General features: G+C 48.9%; 1 protein-coding gene across 1 annotated transcript; it reads left to right on the top strand.

Moving 5' to 3' along the window:
* Nucleotides 1-224: 224 nt before the first annotated feature.
* On the top strand, nucleotides 225-14,986 carry LOC138768834 (autotransporter adhesin BpaC-like). The gene is made up of 6 exons (XM_069946794.1): nucleotides 225-312; nucleotides 3,480-3,670; nucleotides 6,918-6,977; nucleotides 8,885-9,139; nucleotides 9,475-9,667; nucleotides 14,092-14,986. The coding sequence occupies exons 2-6, from the start codon at nucleotides 3,493-3,495 to the stop codon at nucleotides 14,984-14,986; spliced, it is 1,581 nt and encodes a 526-aa protein (XP_069802895.1). The 5' UTR covers nucleotides 225-312; nucleotides 3,480-3,492.
* Nucleotides 14,987-16,910: the final 1,924 nt, after the last annotated feature.

Raw genomic sequence — 16,910 nt, 5'->3', positions numbered from 1 at the left:
AAAATCCTCTGAATAAGAAACTGCCGAATAAGAAACCAACTTCAGCCTCGTGTGAAGCTGGTGACTTCCGGCCTGTGCTCTCTCAGATGACAGGTAGATGCAGCGGGCCCCCTCCCCCTCTCCTCTCTCCTCTCTCCTCCCTCCCCCTCTCCTCTCTCCTCCCTCCCCCTCTCCTCCCTCCCTCCTTCCATCTTACAAACTTCTCTGGCTGCTGTTGTCTCTGCTGCAAGGTCGGAACATGAGGGGGAGGGGCGGAGCCGCTGTGTGAGGAGCACTGAAGACTGAATGGGTCCTGGAGCTTCCCTGCATAGAGTAAGTGTGTGTGTGTGTGTGTGTGTGTGTGTGTGAGATAGAGAGAGAGAGAGAGAGAGTGTGTGTGCCCCCATCCTGGTATAGTATATAAATCTGCTACTGCTGAACCAGTCCCTACCGTACTGACAACTCTGCTCTGCTGTGCCTGACCATTGTAACCGACAACTCGGCTCTGCTGTGCCTGACCAATGTAACCGACAACTCTGCTGTGCCTGACCAATGTAACTGACAACTCTGCTGTGCCTGACCAATGTAACCGACAACTCTGCTGTGCCTGACCAATGTAACCGACAACTCTGCTGTGCCTGACCAATGTAACTGACAACTCTGCTGTGCCTGACCAATGTAACCGACAACTCTGCTGTGCCTGACCAATGTAACCGACAACTCTGCTGTGCCTGACCAATGTAACTGACAACTCTGCTGTGCCTGACCAATGTAACCGACAACTCTGCTGTGCCTGACCAATGTAACTGACAACTCTGCTGTGCCTGACCAATGTAACTGACAACTCTGCTGTGCCTGACCAATGTAACCGACAACTCAGCTCTGCTGTGCCTGACCAATGTAACTGACAACTCTGCTGTGCCTGACCAATGTAACCGACAACTCTGCTCTGCTGTGCCTGACCAATGTAACTGACAACTCAGCTCTGCTGTGCCTGACCAATGTAACCGACAACTCAGATCTGCTGTGCCTGACCAATGTAACCGACAACTCAGCTCTGCTGTGCCTGACCAATGTAACCGACAACTCAGCTCTGCTGTGCCTGACCAATGTAACTGACAACTCTGCTGTGCCTGACCAATGTAACCGACAACTCAGCTCTGCTGTGCCTGACCAATGTAACTGACAACTCTGCTGTGCCTGACCAATGTAACCGACAACTCTGCTGTGCCTGACCAATGTAACCGACAACTCAGCTCTGCTGTGCCTGACCAATGTAACTGACAACGCTGCTGTGCCTGACCAATGTAACTGACAACTCTGCTGTGCCTGACCAATGTAAACAACAACTCGGCTCTGCTGAGCCTGACCAATGTAACCGACAACTCAGATCTGCTGTGCCTGACCAATGTAACTGACAACTCTGCTGTGCCTGACCAATGTAACCGACAACTCAGCTCTGCTGTGCCTGACCAATGTAACCGACAACTCTGCTGTGCCTGACCAATGTAACCGACAACTCTGCTGTGCCTGACCAATGTAACCGACAACTCTGCTGTGCCTGACCAATGTAACCGACAACTCAGCTCTGCTGTGCCTGACCAATGTAACTGACAACTCTGCTGTGCCTGACCAATGTAACCGACAACTCAGCTCTGCTGTGCCTGACCAATGTAACCGACAACTCAGCTCTGCTGTGCCTGACCAATGTAACTGACAACTCTGCTGTGCCTGACCAATGTAACCGACAACTCAGCTCTGCTGTGCCTGACCAATGTAACTGACAACTCTGCTGTGCCTGACCAATGTAACCGACAACTCTGCTGTGCCTGACCAATGTAACCGACAACTCAGCTCTGCTGTGCCTGACCAATGTAACTGACAACGCTGCTGTGCCTGACCAATGTAACTGACAACTCTGCTGTGCCTGACCAATGTAAACAACAACTCGGCTCTGCTGAGCCTGACCAATGTAACCGACAACTCAGATCTGCTGTGCCTGACCAATGTAACTGACAACTCTGCTGTGCCTGACCAATGTAACCGACAACTCAGCTCTGCTGTGCCTGACCAATGTAACCGACAACTCTGCTGTGCCTGACCAATGTAACCGACAACTCTGCTGTGCCTGACCAATGTAACCGACAACTCTGCTGTGCCTGACCAATGTAACCGACAACTCAGCTCTGCTGTGCCTGACCAATGTAACTGACAACTCTGCTGTGCCTGACCAATGTAACCGACAACTCAGATCTGCTGCGCCTGACCAATGTAACCGACAACTCAGATCTGCTGTGCCTGACCAATGTAACTGACAACTCTGCTGTGCCTGACCAATGTAACCGACAACTCAGCTCTGCTGTGCCTGACCAATGTAACTGACAACTCTGCTGTGCCTGACCAATGTAACCGACAACTCCGCTCTGCTGTGCCTGACCAATGTAACTGACAACTCTGCTGTGCCTGACCAATGTAACCGACAACTCCGCTCTGCTGTGCCTGACCAATGTAACTGACAACTCTGCTGTGCCTGACCAATGTAACCGACAACTCTGCTGTGCCTGACCAATGTAACCGACAACTCAGCTCTGCTGTGCCTGACCAATGTAAACGACAACTCTGCTCTGCTGTGCCTGACCAATGTAAACGACAACTCTGCTCTGCTGTGCCTGACCAATGTAACCGACAACTCGGCTCTGCTGTGCTTGACCAATGCAACAATGCGTCTGAAGCACAGGAGGCGGGCCGGCTTGCCCCAGTGGGAGGGAATTCCCTCCCCTCTATGACGGGGCTCCATTATAATCAATGGAGCCGCGTCATAGGGAGGCGGGGGATTCCGCCCACTGGGGCAAGCCGGCCCGCCTCCTGTGCTTCAGACCTAGTACGGTACCCGTGGATAGAACGGCGCCGTACACGGGAACCGGGCCGCAGTTCTAAAAACATACCACGGCATCGGCTTCACCGTGATGGCGGCGTTCTATCCGTGGGTCATATTAAAGAGGATGTGTGTGTGTGTGTTGATTTCTGTGGAGATGGAGTCTGGAGGGGTGATGCTGTATGGTATCTGTATATTATATCCAGGCTGTATGGTATGTGTATACTATATCCAGCATATATATATGTGTATACTACATCCATATATATATATCAGCAGCGGCTGACCAGGCATGCTGGGGGTTGTAGTTGCAAAGCAGCGGCAGACAGCACATCTAATTTCAATTTGTATGTTAAGTGTGCTGTTTGTTTGCCGGTACATCCCCACCCCAGCTAGCCGGAAGTGATGTGCCCTGTGCCAACCACACAGGTCGCACCCCCCAAAGGCCAGCCCTGAGTCAAAGATACGTTCCATAGTTTTCGTTAGTGGGGGGGGGGGGCCCAGACAATTTGGCTGTATGGGGCCCCGAAAATCCTGATGGCGGCCCTGCTTCCTCATACATATTCATATTCGCCGGTTACAGGGGAAGAAAGAGCTTGATAAAGCTGCTCCCATTCACTTGCAGATCTCCCCATCTTATGGGGGCCGGGGGTCCCCGCTGCACCCCCCCACCTTCAGCATATACTGTAGAAAGGAAGGAAGTCCTGACCGGCGGCAGAGACGCACATTGGTGTGAAGCAACAGAGGAAGGAATCCTAGATATCACAGCAAGCAGGCGTCCCTCCACCTGCGGATTTAGGAGAATCGCCCACATGGGTATTATGTTTCTCTTTTATTCTGATTTGTATCTTTTCTAATGTTATAACCCGGGAGTGATACATTGTTACAGTTATGCATAAAACTTTCCTATAGAGTGACTGTAGTCATTGCTGTCTGCTATGCTGATCCCTGTCTATGTGCAGGGAGACGAGGGCGTATAGAGTATATCTACAGATAATGCAGACTAGACAATCCCTTTAAGTATTAATAATAGTGCCGGAGCTTTATAACAGGAATGGCTGATATAGGACGGGTGTCCATGTTTATTCAGGTGCCTGGAAATATGTGATGTAACATTCACGGAGTCGCGGAGGTCTGTGTACTTCATCTGACTCATCCCATTGTAGAACATTGCAGCCGCCGCTCTCCGGTCCATAATCCAAATTCATCTGTCCTACAGTCTGCACTGATAAGGCATCAGAAGTCTTTTTAAGAGGGTGTCCTGAACATTCTATATTATATTTAATATCCTGAACATTTACCATGATATATATATATATATATATATATATATATATATATATATATATATATATATAGCCTTATAATATATATAGCCTTAAAGGAGAAGTCCGGCCAAAATTATTTTTTTATATGTTATTACTTATGGAAAGTTATATAATTTTCTAATGTACATTAATTATAGGAAATGCTTATATACTGCTATTTCCCTTAATATAGTGTATCAAGATTTGTTAGAATTATCTCAGAAGCAGTGACGTCACGACGAAAGGTGTAATTCCTATGGAGTGTCCAGCAGGGGGTGCTCTCTATATAGAAGTCAATGAGTACCATTGACTTCTATATATAGTGCGCCCCTGCTGGACACTCCATAGGAATTACAGTGTATGTAATGTAATGTTATGCACTGTACTTTTGGGGACTTCATGAATACATTTATAGAATACTTTGGGGAGCAAGTGTCCTTGCTCCCCAAAGTATGCCATAAATGTATTCAATGAATAGATTTGCAGGGCACCGAGCAGGGAGGGAGAGGAGTGCCATCTACCTCCCCCCTCCCTGCTCGGTGCTGGGAACATATACAAAGTACTACTCTCCCATTATCTGCAGATAATGGGGGAGTAGTACCTGTGCTATCCCTATCACCACCGCTCACACAGGGACTGCCTCTGACTGCCGCTCAATCCCACCCGCCCGCGCCGCTACTCACTATCTGGCCGCCGCTCTTTGCTCATGCATGACGGCCGCGTCAGCCCGCCCCCACCCTGGCCGGGAGCACGGCACTTCCTGGTGTCGCCGGCCGGGGTGGGGGCGGGCTGACGCGGCCGTCATGCATGAGCAAAGAGCGGCGGCCAGATAGTGTGAGGAACGGGACGTGCGGGCGGGAGTCAGGGATAGTGAGGCGCGGCCGGCCGGATAGTGAGTAGCGGCGCGGGTGGGTGGGAGTGAGCGGCAGTCAGAGGCAGCCCCTGTGTGAGCGGCGGCAGCGGAGCGGGCGGTGATAGGGATAGCACAGGTACTACTCCCCCATTATCTGCAGATAATGGGGGAGTAGTACTTTGTATATGTTCCCAGCACCGAGCAGGGAGGGGGGAGGTAGATGGCCCTTCTCTCCCTCCCTGCTCGGTGCCCTTCAAATCTATTCATTGAATACATTTATGGCATACTTTGGGGAGCAAGGACACTTGCTCCCCAAAGTATTCTATAAATGTATTCATGAAGTCCCCAAAAGTACAGTGCATAACATTACATTACATACACTGTAATTCCTATGGAGTGTCCAGCAGGGGCGCACTATATATAGAAGTCAATGGTACTCATTGACTTCTATATAAAGAGCGCCCCCTGCTGGACACTCCATGGAAATTACACCTTTCGTCGTGACGTCACTGCTTCTGAGATAATTCTAACACTTCCTGATACACTAAATTAAGGGAAATAGCAGTATATGAGCATTTCCCATAATTAATGTACATTAGAAAATTATATAACTTTTCATAAGTAATAACATATAAAAAAATAATTTTGGCCGGACTTCTCCTTTAACCTTCTCCTATATCACTATCCTTACCTACCAACCCTTCTCCTATATCACTATCCTTACCTACCAAACCTTCTCCTATGTCACTATCCTTACCTACCAAACATTCTTCTATGTCACTATACTTACCTACCAAACATCTCCTATGTCACTATCCTTATCTACCAACCCTTCTCCTATGTCACTATCCTTACCTACCAAACCATCTCCTATGTCACTATCCTTACCTACCAAACCTTCTCCTATGTCACTATACTTACCTACCAACCCTTCTCCTATATCACTATCCTTACCTACCAAACCATCTCCTATGTCACTATCCTTACCTACCAAACCTTCTCCTATATCACTATCCTTACCTACCAAACCTTCTCCTATGTCACTATACTTACCTACCAACCCTTCTCCTATGTCACTATCCTTACCTACCAACCCTTCTCCTATGTCACTATCCTTACCTACCAACCCTTCTCCTATGTCACTATCCTTACCTACCAACCCTTCTTCTATGTCACTATCCTTACCTACCAAACCTTCTCCTATGTCACTATCCTTACCTACCAAACCTTCCCCTATGTCACTATCCTTACCTACCAACCCTTCTCCTATGTCACTATCCTTACCTACCAACCCTTCTCCTATGTCACTATCCTTACCTACCAACCCTTCTCCTATGTCACTCGTTTTCATTGTTTCCATCGTTTTAACCACTACAGATGTCACGTAACTGGCTTGCAGCTACTAAAAGGCTTCTCTATTACCTTTACAAGGGTGGGGGTCCCAACAACGTTTGGACGTTGAGAGGGTCTCCTGACAATACTATGGGGTACAAGAGGGTTATTACTACATTGTTTTTCCCATACACCTTCAATAACTGATGGCCAAGTAATCATTTGGCTGTCAGTTATCTCTTCCGTCCTCCCCCTACCCAGGATCCTTTGTCAGGACCATGCTTCCCTGTGTTCTCTATGGGGAGGGGTAAGAAGCTCTCGCTGAGGTTTATCTCTCTCTGAACAAAGTGACGGAGGATATTCCCTGATCATTAATGCACCCTAATGGAGTAGCGGTAACCAGCAGTAAATGATGAAGATGGCGGCCAGTCATACATTATTTTGGGGTATAAATAATAGTTTTAGAGCAGTCACAGTTTCAGGTCATTCCTGGGTTGTATCACTGGTGGGAATGATATATTGGACACTTCTGTTCGTCATCTCCTTATCCATCATCATTTTGTTTTCACAGCGCGCGTTACGATGACGTTTGTGGTTCTGGTGATCTTGGCAGCTACACAACCGGCACAAGGTAAGTACAGATTATACAGTCATCACAATGATCCTAATACTATGAAGGGAGCACAGAGATGAGAGGACCATGCAGTAAGGGAGTGTTCACACAGTCATGGATTTCCCAGCAACAGATTTTCACTTTCAGTGCTGCGGATTAGGACGGATCCCATCCATGCTCAAAACAGATCACAAAGTGAGTGCTGCCCCTATATTATCCGAAGTACCGAACAGCCTGTAAACACTAAATAAGAAGGAAAAAAGAGGGAAGCTAAAGGACACAAATGACTGTACATCCACCACAACACAAGTCCAATTTTTTTTTTTATTAAAGTCACATGTACACATAAACTTAGCAGCCCACCCATAACCAAAAGCAAGCCCAGAGGAAACAACGGCCTTCTACACAGGTAATGTATCAACCTTCCTGCAGACGATAATCGGCCTTTGTATAAGTGCCAGCGATCAGCTGAGGACGGAGGGAACGCTGGCTTATCAGGTCTTTAGTAGAGATGAGCGGACTTTTCGGATTTCTGGTTTGTGAGAACCAGAACGATCGGCATCGGATTTCCACTGTCTGGTCGCTCCGTGCAGCGGGTGGACACCTCCTAAGGAACGCCTGGAAAACTGGGATACAGCTATTGGCATTGGCTGTATCCCAGTTTTCCAGGCGTTCCTTAGGAGGTATCCATCCGCTGCACGGAGCGAGCAGACAGCGGGAATACGACGCCAATCATTCTGGTTCTCACGAACCAGAAATCCGAAAAGTCCGCTCATCTCTAGTCTTTAGAGCAGGCATTAAAATGTATCTCTGTGGGCCGCACATCTTGTGTAAACAGGGTATGTGAGGCCGATAATGATAAATGATAAACTGACAGCATGGATATAGATATATCTGTGCTGTCAGATTCCAGATCACACAGCAATACATACTTACCTAGTGCACTGCTGTTCTCTGGCTCTCCTGTCCAGGCGCTGTATCTTTAGCCCCGACTCCTCCAGAATGATTGACAGTTGGAGGAGGTGGGGCCTGAAAACACAGCAGCTGGACAGGAGATCCGGAGAACAGGAATGCCGGATCACACAGCAGTGCACTAGATAAGTACACACTGCTGCACAGATATACGTATATCCGTTCTTTCAGTTTCCATGGCTGCACGAACGATACATGGATCGTTCGTGCAGCCGGGCCACTTAATTATTTTAATACTGTGAAAAGGCACTTTAAAGGAGCGATCACCTGCACGCAGGTAAGAAATTTATCTGTGTAAAAGGACCCTAGCCTACTGATACTCTTCTTATTACCTATAATATTTCAAAGTGAAAAGATTAGCTATGAAGCTACAGATCACGCAGTTAGAGCTGAAGGGTCAGAGGACCATGACAAACCTTCCTGGTCCTGTATCTCATAAATCTTAGGATATCCAGACCTCATAGCAACCAGTAACCAGGGCGATTCTGTAACCACACCATCGCCCCCCCCCCCCCCCCCCCCCCGGAGCAAGCCAAATACAACAACGCGTAACCGGCCCCCCACCCGCACTACGTTCCGATCTTGGGCACTCATGACTCGCTGGAGGGCGATGACAGCTGCCGACTGACGGCGCGGGAGCGTGGAGGGGGACATCGGTGAGCGTTGGCGGCGGGACGGGCGGCTGCGGCAGGACAGGTGAGCGGCTGCCGGGCTGCTATCTGCCGCCCCCTGCAAGGGCGCAGAATCTGCCGTCTGAGCCGGAATACTCATTCCGCCTCATGGCAGAAGCGGCCCTGCTAGTAACTATGCAGAATTCCTTTATGTGTGAGAAAATGCGGTGATTTGTTTGCCCTGGGATGACCCTCATCTGCCGGGACATAGTGTCAGGAAGTGTTGTCATGATTATTGTTAATGTGTGGTCTGATTTATTGTCCGTCCATGTTTGTCCTCAGCTTCTCCAGTGCAGTCACAATGGCGGAGGTCCTTGTACTGTACAACAAGTGGGTCATTCATTAACAAAACGCTGAACATCAGGGACATGGCCTATCGTATGTATTGTACATTCAACGTCACCCCCTCTCCGTTCTGGCATAACTGTTCCGACTCAGGACCTTTGGTTCTTCTTAGAAATAAAACATGTGTAGAAATCTTCACAAAGTTCCCGAGCACATGGCACCTGGAATATAAGGCAACTTTAATTACAGGAGGTAAGAGGGTTCATTCAGAACTTCACTGAGTTTTCTATTGTCTTGTGGGTCTCCCTTCATTGTCAGTACTGGGTGCAGCACAGAGTATTTCAGGGTATGTAGAAGTGAATGTAATGAAGAAAGGAAGAACCAAAAAAAAAAAAAAACTGTCCTCAGCAGCACAGAGTATTTCAGAGGAAAAGCATGATATTATTATTATTATTATTATTATTATTATTAATAATAATAATAAAAAAACAATACAGAGTATTTCAAAGGAAAAGCGTGATAATAATAATGACTGAGGTTGGGGCTTCTTAGGTCTCTTATAACTTTGCAATATTTGTAATTTTCAGAGACGATGAATGAAGCATCAATGAAGGAGAAAATAGCCGAATACATATCACAGCCCACAGCCCAGTCAGAGCCTGCCGCAGGCAGCAGCCATATTGGGTGGAGTGTAGGAGTTCTTGTTGTTGTTGTTGTTGTTGGTCTTCTTACTTGGTTACTGTGGAGATACAAGTCTGCTCCCATGGACAGGATCAGAGGGTAAGGAATGATGAATCTCTGCTCCACCTATTTCCCCCTCTAATCCCACCAGTGAGCTGCCCCCCATATCCCCCTCTAATCCCACCAGTGAGCTGCCCCCCATATCCCCCCTCTAATCCCACCAGTGAGCTGCTCCACCTATTTCCCCCTCTAATCCCACCAGTGAGCTGCCCCCCATATCCCCCCTCTAATCCCACCAGTGAGCTGCCCCCCATATCCCCCTCTAATCCCACCAGTGAGCTGCTCCCCATATCCCCCTCTAATCCCACCAGTGAGCTGCCCCCCCATATCCCCCTCTAATCCCACCAGTGAGCTGCCCCCATATCCCCCCTCTAATCCCACCAGTGAGCTGCCCCCCCCATATCCCCCTCTAATCCCACCAGTGAGCTCCCCCCCATATCCCCCTCTAATCCCACCAGTGAGCTGCCCCATATCCCCCTCTAATCCCACCAGTGAGCTGCCCCCCATATCCGCCCTCTAATCCCACCAGTGAGCTGCCCCCCATATCCCCCTCTAATCCCACCAGTGAGCTCCCCCCCATATCCCCCCTCTAATCCCACCAGTGAGCTGCCCCCCATATCCCCCTCTAATCCCACCAGTGAGCTCCCCCCCATATCCCCCCTCTAAACCCACCAGTGAGCTGCCCCCCATATCCGCCCTCTAATCCCACCAGTGAGCTGCCCCCCATATCCCCCTCTAATCCCACCAGTGAGCTCCCCCCCATATCCCCCCTCTAATCCCACCAGTGAGCTGCCCCCCCCATATCCCCCTCTAATCCCACCAGTGAGCTGCCCCCCCATATCCCCCTCTAATCCCACCAGTGAGCTGCCCCCATATCCCCCCTCTAATCCCACCAGTGAGCTGCCCCCCATATCCCCCTCTAATCCCACCAGTGAGCTCCCCCCCCATATCCCCCCTCTAATCCCACCAGTGAGCTGCCCCCCATATCCGCCCTCTAATCCCACCAGTGAGCTGCCCCCCATATCCCCCCTCTAATCCCACCAGTGAGCTGCCCCCCATATCCGCCCTCTAATCCCACCAGTGAGCTGCCCCCCATATCCCCCCTCTAATCCCACCAGTGATCTGACCCCCCATATCCCCCTCTAATCCCACCAGTAAGCTGCCCCCTATATCCCCTTTAATCCCACCAGTGAGCTGCCCCCCATACCCCCTCTAATCCCACCAGTGAGCTGCCCCCCATACCCCCCTCTAATCCCACCAGTGAGCTGCCCCCCATACCCCCCTCTAATCCCACCAGTGAGCTCCCCCCCATACCCCCCTCTATTCCCACCAGTGAGCTGCCCCCCATACCCCCCTCTAATCCCAACAGTGAGCTGCCCCCCATACCCCCCTCTAATCCCACCAGTGAGCTGCCCCCCATACCCCCCTCTAATCCCACCAGTGAGCTCCCCCCCATACCCCCCTCTAATCCCACCAGTGAGCTCCCCCCCATACCCCCCTCTAATCCCACCAGTGAGCTCCCCCCCATACCCCCCTCTATTCCCACCAGTGAGCTGCCCCCCATACCCCCCTCTAATCCCACCAGTGAGCTGCCCCCCATACCCCCCTCTAATCCCACCAGTGAGCTGCTCCACCTATTTCCCCCTCTATTCCCACCAGTGAGCTGCCCCCCATACCCCCCTCTAATCCCACCAGTGAGCTGCCCCCCATATCCCCCCTCTAATCCTACCAGTGAGCTGCCCCCCATACCCCCCTCTATTCCCACCAGTGAGCTGCCCCCCATACCCCCCTCTATTCCCACCAGTGAGCTGCCCCCCATACCCCCTCTAATCCCACCAGTGAGCTGCCCCCATATCCCCCTCTAATCCCACCAGTGAGCTGCCCCCCATACCCCCCTCTATTCCCACCAGTGAGCTGCCCCCCATACCCCCCTCTAATCCCACCAGTGAGCTGCCCCCCATATCCCCCCTCTAATCCCACCAGTGAGCTGCCCCCCATACCCCCCTCTAATCCCACCAGTGAGCGCCCCCCCATACCCCCCTCTATTCCCACCAGTGAGCTGCCCCCCATACCCCCCTCTAATCCCACCAGTGAGCTGCCCCCCATACCCCCCTCTATTCCCACCAGTGAGCTGCCCCCCATACCCCCCTCTATTCCCACCAGTGAGCTGCCCCCCCATACCCCCGCCCCTCCTAATCCCAGCAGTAAACAGCCCCCTTATCCCCCCCTTTTAGCTCAGTCATCCAGGTCTCCTTGGTGGATCCAGTTATATATAAAACATAAAAGAGCAAAAAATACAGAAGAATAAAAAAGAGAACACTGTGTGACAGGAAACAATCCAATAGAATAGTATACGAAAGGTCACAGCAGGTAAAACTCGCCCCTCAGGGGAAACCTTTAAAGGGGTTAAAATAATGTAATCCCAGGATTACATCACAGAGGGGAGTGGCAACAGCCCGAGAGGCGTGACTAATTCAGGGAGAGGCACCGCCCACATGACTGGTTAGTGCTGATCTCCATACAATGTGTGGAGGAAGACAGAAACAACAGCAAACGACCAGATTATACGGCAGGGAACGCTGCAGAACGCTTTATAATAACATTATTTTACCTCACAACACTGAATCTTTGAGATGGGTTCCCTTTAAGGGCCCTTTTACACAGAAAGATTATCTGACAGATTATCTGCCAAAGATTTGAAGCCAAAGCCAGGAACAGACTGTAAACAGAGATCAGGTCATACATAAAAGCCTGGGATTTCTCCTCTTTTCAAATCCAGTCCTGGCTTTGGCTTCAAATCTTTGGCAGATAATCTGTCAGATAATCTTTCTGTGTAAAAGGGCCCTAAGACTCTTAGGGTGGTATTACATGGAACGATTATCGTTCAAAAAATCGTTAAATCATTTGGATTTGAACGATAATCATTTCGTGTAATAGCAGGCAACGATTAAACGACCAACAAGAAATCATTGATCTTTTAATAGGATCCGGACCTATTTTTATCGTTTGATCGTTCGCTCATCGTTCGCACATCGTTCGCATATCGTTCGGTGGAATAAGAATTCACAGCTGAAACGTACGCAATATCGACGACTAAACGACCGCAAGAACGATCATAAATAACGATCATCGTTTCGTGTACTTGGGCGAACGATTTCGGGTCGTTTGCCTTAGCGGTCGTTTAAGATCGTTTATCGTTAATCGTTAGTCGTCGGAAAATTGCTTCGTGTAATAGTACCTTTAGTATTAGGGCCCTATTCCACTGCACGATTATCGTTCGCATAATCGTTAACGATTAACGATCTCAAACGACCGCTATTGCGAAATACCTGAAAACGTTCATTCATTTCCATGGAACGATAATCGTTACTTATGATCGTATTTGCGATCGCTTTTATTTCGCTATTTCTTCGCTATTGCGTTCGTATCTACTGCAAACGACTGAACGACGTCTTATTCAATGCGAACGATCTGCAAACGTTTTGCGAACGAGCAACGATAAAAATAGGTCCAGGTCTTATAAAGCGATCAACGATTTCTCGTTCAGTCGTTAATCGTTAACTGCTATTCAAACGAACGATTATTGTTTAGATTCGAATGATTTAACGATAATCTGAACGATAATCGTCTGGTGGAATAGGGCCCTTACTGTCCACAGTCGCGGACCCACAGCTATGTTTAGCACTATGCATGTGCATCAGCAGACATCTGCAATTGTGCAGGCCCATTCCTAAGTGAATGGTGATCCATGCAGCAACCACAGTCCGTACAAGGGCCGACCCACATTTTTTGTGGCACAGACACCTATGGTGGTGGGAACGGGGCCATAAAAATAAACGGGTCTATAGTCAGATTTACGGATGTGTGAGGGCCCTATTACACAGGTCAATTATGGCTGAGTAATCCCAATATTGAGTAATAGGGCTGAAGATCAGCTGACGAACTAGCAAGCGCTGCCTCTTTTTTCTTTTAGGAAGGTCCAGGCCACTGGCCTCTTCCTGTGTAAGGTTATGTTCACATGGAGGAATATGTGAGGAATTTCTCATTTTAACACGTATTCCGCTTCAAATTCGGCTTGTAAAATATGTACAGAGCAATATCCCATGGTGTTCAATGGGATTTTCGCTCGGTTGTTCACACTGCAGAATTTACACACGGAATATTCTGCCAAGTATCCGCTTTCCACTTCAGTCGTGACTAACGTCAACTTTTTTATCCTCAACTCTTCCTGCTTCAGTGACATACAGTATACCAGGCTAGAAAACTCAAGTCCTAGCCCATAAGATAGACATACAGGACCTCAGAGAGGCAGGAAGTGAAGTCATAGGTCACATGACGCGCCACTGAAGCAAAAAGTGGACCCTTTTTGGGGTCAGAAAAATTAAATCAGTAACATTTTTTGTTCATATAAAGTTTGTAATTTGGGGTATTTGGCCTCATACATTTTTTCATTACTTTGACAGGTGGATCCACTCACTACCTTCTCTTGGAGTATTCTGCAATGCAGCGGGAGCTGACAACGATGCCGCAAAACATAACAACAGTCCCGCAGGAAAGAACAGCCAGGCCGCAGGAAACGACAGCCATGCCGCAGGAGATGACATCCGTGCCACAGGAAATGACAGCCACGCTGCAGGAGACACAAGCCAGGCCACAGGAAACGACAGCCGTGCCACAGGAAACGACAGCCACGCTGCAGAAGACACAAGCCAGGCCACAGGAAAGGACAGCCGTGCCACAGGAGATGACAGCCAGGCCACAGAAAAGGACAGCCACGCCACAGGAAAGGGCAGCCACGCCACAGGAGATGACAGCCAGGCCACAGAAGATGACAGCCAGGCCACAGGAGATGACAGCCACGCCACAGGAGATGACAGCCAGGCCACAGGAAAGGACAGCCACGCCACAGGAAAGGACAGCCACGCCACAGGAAAGGGCAGCCAGGCCACAGGAGATGACAGCCAGGCCACAGGAAAGGACAGCCACGCCAAAGGAGATGACAGCCAGGCCACAGGAGATGACAGCCAGGCCACAGGAAAGGACAGCCACGCCACAGGAGATGACAGCCAGGCCACAGGAGATGACAGCCAGGCCACAGGAAAGGACAGCCACGCCAAAGGAGATGACAGCCAGGCCACAGGAGATGACAGCCAGGCCACAGGAGATGACAGCCAGGCCACAGGAAAGGGCAGCCACGCCACAGGAGATGACAGCCAGGCCACAGGAGATGACAGCCAGGCCACAGGAGATGATATCGCCCTCAATCCTACTAGAAATGGATACATCATTGTCCCTCAGTGCGATGAGGAAAGTCAATTACCACATGAAGAGCCATTGCTGCTGAGCCGCTCCCTGTAACCCATTGCTTTACTACCAACCAATAGGAGTCTCGGCTCTCCCATCCGTCCTGTATGTATAGGACTCTTTTCTCATTTAGCAGTGTGAATTATTTCTATCTTAAGGCAAATATCAGGCCATGTCTCATCTTCTTCAGACACCCTCTCGTATTAGTAACTTGAGGTAGTAGAGGGCCATCGGCTCTGGTGAATTCTGAACTCATCTCTAGCCACAAGTCTCTTTCTGCCCCTATTCTAAACCCAGCCTAGGGTTCTGCCCACCACCTTTCACTCCCTGGCAGCCAGGATCGGAAGGATGTGGGCCAAAAGGACACTTCTCAATTGGGTCAATTGGGTAAATTGGAGCCTCTCGCCATGTTCCAGGTGTGCATCGGAAACTTTTCTAGTGAATACACCAAATGTCTTTACCCAAATCCAATGTGAACATAACCTGAGTGGTGTACACTTATCTTTCTAGGTTAAGGTGTCACTGTCGTTTTTTTTATTTTTTTTTTTTTTTGCAGAAATCAATGGTACAGGCGATTTTAACCCCTTAAGGTCCAAGCCAATTTTCGTTTTTTGCGCTTTTGCTTTTTCCATTTTATGTTTAAAAGTCCATAGCGCTTGCATTTTTTCACCTAGAGACTTATATGAGTGCTTATTTTTTGCGAAACCAATTGTACTTTGCAATGACAGGCATAATTTTTCCATAAAATATGTTGTGAAACCGGAAAAAAATCATTTGCGCTGTCAAATTGAAAAAAAAAAACGAATTTGTTTTGATTTCGGGGAGTTTTGCATTTACGCCGTTCGCCCTATGGTAAAACTGACTTGTTATGCATGTTCCTCAAGTCGTTACGATTACTATGATATATAACATGTATAACTTATATTGTATCGGATGGCCTGTAAAAAATTCAAACCATTGTTAACAAATATATGTCACTTAAAATCGCTCCATTCCCAGGCTTATAGCGCTTTTATCCTTTGGTCTATGGGGCTGTGTGAGGTGTCAGTTTTTGCGCCATGATGCGTTCTTTCTACCGGTACCTTGATTGCGCATATACGACTTTTTGATCGCTTTTTATTACATTTTTTCTGGATTTGATGCGACCAAAAATGCGCAATTTTGCACTTTGGGATTTTTTTGCGCTGACGCCGTTTACCGTGCGAGATCAGGAATATGATTAATTAATAGTTCGGGCGATTACGCGCGCGGCGATACTAAATATGTTTATTTATTTATTTATTAATTTATATTTATAAAATGGGAAAAGGGGGGTGATTTGGACTTTTATTAGGGGAGGGGATTTTTTATTAATAAAAACACTTTTTTACTTTTTTTTTTTTTACATGGACTAGAAGCCCCCCTGGGGGGCTTGTATATACATAGCACTGATCTCTCATAGAGATCAATGCTGTGTATATACACAGCAAAGATCCATGAGACCGGTCATAGATTGCTATGGCCTGCTGCAGGCCATAGCAATCTACTGCCGAGCCGGGATCAGCGTCATTCCGACGCTGAGGCCCGGCACGGCCAGAAGAACGTATCTCCCCCCCGCGATGAGATCCGACCCACTTGACACCAGGGATGTTGTGCATAAAGCACTTCAATGCAGCTGTCAGGTTTGACAGCTGCATTGAAGTGCTTAATTAGCCGGCGCGGCAACGGGACCCGTGCCGGCTAACAGAGGCACTGCCCGGCTGCACGTGTCAGCCGGGATCAGCGCCGTTCAGAGCGGGGTCCCGGCGGGACCCCGCTCTGAACACCCCCCGCGGCGCCATGACGTATCAGATACGTCATGGGTCGCTAAGGGGTTAAGAAACTTTGTAATTGGGTTTATTAGGCAAATATGCCATTATCTGCATTCAAAAAGACCTTTCCCAGGTCCCCCCCCTCTTTTTTTCCATTCACTGCTCATTATCAGGAAATCACATCTTGT

Source organism: Dendropsophus ebraccatus, chromosome 12, assembly GCF_027789765.1.
Source record: "Dendropsophus ebraccatus isolate aDenEbr1 chromosome 12, aDenEbr1.pat, whole genome shotgun sequence".
NCBI lineage: Eukaryota > Metazoa > Chordata > Amphibia > Anura > Hylidae > Dendropsophus > Dendropsophus ebraccatus.
Note: the sequence above shows the minus strand (reverse complement) of the source record. Positions and strands in the feature narration are given on the sequence as shown.

Excerpts from the sequence above, each read along its gene's own strand:
- LOC138768834 (XM_069946794.1), top strand. The coding sequence starts at position 3,493 with ATGGGGGCCGGGGGTCCCCGCTGCACCCCCCCACCTTCAGCATATACT. Across the intron at positions 6,978-8,884 it reads AGCTACACAACCGGCACAAG|CTTCTCCAGTGCAGTCACAA; the intron begins GTAAGTACAGAT and ends GTTTGTCCTCAG. Across the intron at positions 9,140-9,474 it reads GGCAACTTTAATTACAGGAG|AGACGATGAATGAAGCATCA; the intron begins GTAAGAGGGTTC and ends TGTAATTTTCAG.